General features: G+C 35.5%; 1 protein-coding gene across 1 annotated transcript; it reads left to right on the top strand.

Moving 5' to 3' along the window:
- The first annotated feature begins 1299 nt into the window (after window positions 1–1299).
- LOC109084033 (GTPase IMAP family member 8-like) lies at window positions 1300–4316 on the top strand. The gene is made up of 5 exons (XM_019098753.2): window positions 1300–1499; window positions 1791–2432; window positions 2726–3535; window positions 3797–3901; window positions 4041–4316. The coding sequence occupies exons 1-5, from the start codon at window positions 1490–1492 to the stop codon at window positions 4151–4153; spliced, it is 1680 nt and encodes a 559-aa protein (XP_018954298.2). The 5' UTR covers window positions 1300–1489; the 3' UTR covers window positions 4154–4316.
- The last annotated feature ends 1042 nt before the right edge of the window (window positions 4317–5358 follow it).

Raw genomic sequence — 5358 nt, 5'->3', positions numbered from 1 at the left:
ACCACTGCGGTGGTAAAAATCTGCCACCGTCACAGCCTTAATCCGGACCTTAACCCAGCCACCCACCCAACCCTCTGGGTCTCTGTATGTATGTGCTGTACATGTGGCAGAACTGACCATAAAGCTGACTTTGACTTTATGTTTGTTCCTACCAATCGCTGCACAAATGCTGATGTCAGTGTGTAACCCATATGGCTATCAGTAAGAATGAAACCATTCACTAATGCTCACAACACCTTATTTTGGATAAAAATAGGAAAAACAATAGGCTACTTCTCACTAAGTTTTTGTCCATTGTGGAGTTTTTTCTGGATCGGTAGATTAAGATTTGCTGACAAAAAAAAAGGCAATTACTTAAATGAATTTATTTTATAATAAATCCTTATACCTTTCTAAACATTTATAGTTATAGGCCTCATGTCACTCTGCATTTTTACTGTTTTCTGTCAAATATAGGCCTATTACTAATAACCATTATCAATAATTATTATTTTGTTTAATGTTTTTATTTAGTAATAACAATAATCAGAATTATTAGTAGTCATATTAATATATAAAAAACAAAATTTTTGGCCAAATTTTGCAGCCCTACTAACAGGCACCACAAACTACAGAAAAAATCTCAGATTTTGGAATTTACTTGATATTGCCCCTCAGAATAGTCTCTCATAACGCCATGAAGTGTCGTTACACATCAATGCTATTTTCAATTAATTTGAAATGAAAGAATGACAGAAGACTGAAATAAAATGACATGTTTATTCCCAAATGCCTGCTTTAACATTTTGATGGAGATTACTTCTCATGGTGAAATGTAGTCAGCAATACATGCTTTGTTAATGTGTGCATCACTATCAGTATCTTTTATTTTTGAAGCATGTTATAAGCTGTAATCTTCAAGTCACACTTACGTAATAGCCTGTATTTCTAGATCTTTGAGTTTATGCTGCCATCACTTGCTATCAGAATTATAGTAAATAGGAATTTCCTAGTAAGAAATTGGACATGAGTGGCCTTCCAAATTGTATTTACAACTGGAGAACTCTGAGATCATTTTTACACTTGAGTTTCTGAGTTATAGGTGGGCCTTAATCTTGAAACATGACAGAGGAGAGAAACATAGCTTTAGTATTGATAAGTTTTATAAGTTGTCCTTATTGTACACACAGCGAGAATAGCATATTTGATCAAAAATTCAGCATCATCAGCAACCTGAATATCTAGCGCAGAGAATCTTTGTATGGTTATTTTAATAAAACTAACAAAATATCTTTTATATAAATGGGTCGGAGAAATGGGTACTCGTGATTCCTGTTCTTTCTGTAAACAAAGCACTTAAATGTGATTAACTCATCATTGCAACATTAAAAAATGGGAAGTAGGAATTTTCCGATAGCACATGAAAACAGCTTTAACCGCTCGCAGACTGTGAGTTTCTGTGTTTGTCACAGTTTCACATTTTCACACAGCGCATAGGTAAGCAACGAACATGGAACAAGGTAAGGTTCAATTCGAATAAATGTAAATGTCTTTTAATACATTTAATACAAAGCAGAATAGGCTCATTGGACAATTAATCTTGACAACTACTGTAACTCTGAGTATGTTACGGGCATGTCATGTCCAAAATGACAGAAAAACAACTTAATCTAATTGGTTTCAATTCAAACTAAAATTAGTTTGTTCTATTTATTTGCTAAATTACCTCATCAGACTTTACTTCATTAAAATAATTGCATAGTAAAAATTAAAAAAGAAGTTTTATAATGTCCTTGTGTCTTTTCTGACAGAAATAAGAGCTGTTGTTCTTGGGTGGCAGAAGTCTGACAAAGCCTCGGTGATAAACAGCATTTTAGGTGTTGAAGTTGAGTCGGACAAATTATTTGTGAAATCTGTGAGGAAAGACGGTGAAGTGAATGGAAGGAAGATAACTCTGATCAACACTCCATGTTGGTGGGAGAATTTTGATTTGCAAGACTCACCAGAGGTTGTTAAACAAGAGCTGGTTTGCAGTGTTTTCCTGTGTCCACCAGGACCTCACGTCTTTCTGCTGGTCGTTAATCTCAGCTTGGCTTTCACTGAAGAAAACAGACTCGCCATTGAGGAGCACCTTAGTCTCTTTGGTGAGAAAATCTGGAGACACACCATTGTGTTGCTTACACAAGCCGATTCAGTAAAGGATGAGGATCTTCAGCTGATCATACAGAGATGTGGAGGAAGATATCATGCTTTTGATTTCAAAAACAAAAGTGATGGAGTCAAAGGTCTACTTGACAAGATTGATGATGTTGTGGCAGCAAACAATGGCAAGCATTGTGAAACACATGATGATGTGCTGCTTGACATTCAAAGAAAGAGGGATGGAAATGAAAAGAGGGCAAAAGCCAGACAAGAAACTGTTCAGGGCAAAAGAGACCTACTTAAAAAAATAAGTAAGTAGTACAGGTTTAACTACCATTAAACAGTTTAGACTGGATTTATGTTAATTCACTAATGTGTAGAGATGGAGATTTGAAAGCGAAGCTCAAATCAAACATAATTCCCGTACTTCCATTTGTGTAATTTCAGAGTTTTCCTCACTTAACTGTTATCATACAATTTAGAGTTTGGACACATTTACTCTTACTTTATTATGACTGTCACAATAAAGATGAATTAAATTGTTATAATTGTCTTACTTGTAGTCCACATTGCAAACATTGCAGTTGTTTGTTTTTTCTTGAAGACGCTGTGGCTCCACTCTCAGAACTGAGAATTGTTCTGCTGGGTTGGATTGTGTCTGGAAAGAGTTCAACAGGAAACACCATCTTCAATCATGAAATATTTCCGATAGGAAAAAAAACACAGAACTGTACAAGCCATACTGGTGATGTAAATGGCAGATCAGTAACTGTGTTGGACACTCCAAGCTGGTGGAAGTATTTCTCATCTAAATTCAACCCAGAATTTACACGGGCTGCAATCGTGGAGTGCATAGGTCACTCGCAACAAATGCAATTCCCTCATGCCATGATCTTGGTGATTCCTGGTGATACTTCATTTAAGAATGAACAAAAAAGGATTATTGAAGAGCATATGGCCACTCTAGGAGAAGACGCCTGGAGACACACCATAGTTCTGTTCACATGGGGTGACAGATTTCCAGACATCTCAATCGAGCAGCACATTGAGAGTGAAGGTGACGCCCTCCAGTGGCTGATTGAGAAATGCAGGAACAGATTTCACACCTTTGACAACTCAAACAAGAACAACCGAGATCAAGTCACAGAGTTGCTCCAGAAGATTGATGAGGTGGTGGCAGAAAACAGTCTGTTCTGCTTCAACACTCAAAGTGCTGCGGAAAAAAACATTTGTGATACTGACACACAACAAGACGAGGAAATAACTCTGGATGCTGACCGTGTGATGGAATTACTACAGAAGGAGATTATCAACAGGTGTAAGGGGATCAAAAGTAAACTAAAACGCTGGGGAATAGATTTCACCGGGTGTATGGAGACCAAAAGCCACAGCAGCATGGTAGCAGATATAAACTGTAAGTTGTCACTGTTAAAATTACTTGCAGTTTACCTGTCTACTCGTAATATAAGCTTTAAGCAACAATTAGTGCATCCTCATTACAGCTTATTAATCCCATTGCCGTTTTAATATGATTTTGCACTATTTTTCTTTCATGCAAAAGAAACTAAAGAACTATATTTAACTCAGCAATTAATTTACTTCTCAGAGGACATTCTTAAATGGTAACGTCTTAAGATGTATTTGAGCACACCCTGTGCACACTTTCTTCTTTCAGTCTCTGCTGATGAGAAACTCATGGAGAAGATTAGGAGAGAAGGATGCAGATGGGAAGTAACTTTAATGGACTCCCTCTTGAACATTAAGAATGATGAAGCACCTGGTGAGCTATTTAGCTTTCTAAGAATACGTTTTCTTGGAAAATTCGATCGATCTTAATGTTTATAAAGTGTAAAATAAAACTTATTTCCTGTCCAAGATGACATTTTCTGCCCCTCACATTATCATTTTCATATTCACAGATGGAAATATGAATCCATGTTCAAGCGATGTGCTAAGGTGGGTTCAAAGATGTGATGAATACAGCTTATTTGGAAATGGAAGAAGCTACATCGTCAGTAGAAACACAGAATGAAACACTGTTTAAATGTTATACACATCTACACTTTATAGCAAATACAAACTATTTGTTTTAAAATGCATTTAATAAACCCTTTAGAATTGTATGTTAATGTTTCTAATTAATAATAATTATTATTGTATGATATTTAAAAACTGTATTACAATATTTCTTCATTAAAATTTCAAGTAACTTAAATGACTGAACAGTCATATTTAGTTTCTGTTTGGTTTTTATTGACTTTTAGTTTGTTGTTCCTGTTTTCTTTTACTTTTGGTTCCTTTTACTAGTTTTTTCCCCTAGATCATCACTACCCATGTCTTGTTTAGTTGTTTGTATATATGCCTTGAGTTACTTCTTCCCATTGTCTGGGATTGAATTTAGTTTGCAGCAAAGCTAGGGCCCTGCGGCCGCAAGATTGTCACTTGAATTTCTAGGTGTGTTCGACTTTAAGTCAAAATTACCACGAGAGCTATAGAGCGCAGACAAGTGCATGCTTTGACTTTGATGTCAAACACTGATTGGTCTGCACAGCGCCGCTTCAAGCTTCTACGGATGATGCACCAGGGCTATATGATGTTTTTGCTCCAAATTTATTTCATAACATCATTCGAGTGTTTGAAATAACTTCCTTTTGTGATCTGACGTGGTTTCATATCACAAAATGAAGCAAAATCGTTATTTTTATATAGTAGACCTATTCTATACAGTGATAAATGCTATGTTGATTACTACTGCATTATAATTATTGTTTATTCATATAAAAATACACAAGATGGTTTGTATAACAGATAAACCATTTAGTAACAATCGTATGTTTATTGTCTTCATGTTTCACATCTCTATATGTGTTTTATTCAGCTACAGTGATAGTGTACTGTATGCCTTTGACCATATTAGGGATTTCCTGGAACATCATATATATGATCCTATGACTTCTGTGAGTTTCACGTATGGATTTACTGAGCGAGGGAGCCCTCCGGCTAGCAGTAAGAATGAAACCGACTTTTCATTACATGTGTTCATTCACTAATGCTCACAACACCTTATTTTGGTTGAATATAGGTAGGAATAATAGTATGCTTCTTTCTAAGTTTTTAGCGAGGGAGAGTTTTTGTCCATTGTGGAGGAGTTTTTTTCTTTCTAAGTGGATTAAGATTTCCTGAATTTTTTTTTTTTAATAATGGTTTTTTTTTAATTTTTTTTATTTTATAAATCCA

The sequence above is a fragment of the Cyprinus carpio genome, chromosome B3 (assembly GCF_018340385.1).
Source record: "Cyprinus carpio isolate SPL01 chromosome B3, ASM1834038v1, whole genome shotgun sequence".
In the NCBI taxonomy this organism is placed as follows: domain Eukaryota; kingdom Metazoa; phylum Chordata; class Actinopteri; order Cypriniformes; family Cyprinidae; genus Cyprinus; species Cyprinus carpio.
Note: the sequence above shows the minus strand (reverse complement) of the source record. Positions and strands in the feature narration are given on the sequence as shown.

Bases quoted from the DNA above. Each gene is read 5' to 3' on its own strand.
- LOC109084033 (XM_019098753.2), top strand. The intron at 3,536-3,796 runs GTAAGTTGTCAC...TTCTTCTTTCAG, and splicing joins CATGGTAGCAGATATAAACT to TCTCTGCTGATGAGAAACTC. The intron at 3,902-4,040 runs GTGAGCTATTTA...TCATATTCACAG, and splicing joins TAAGAATGATGAAGCACCTG to ATGGAAATATGAATCCATGT.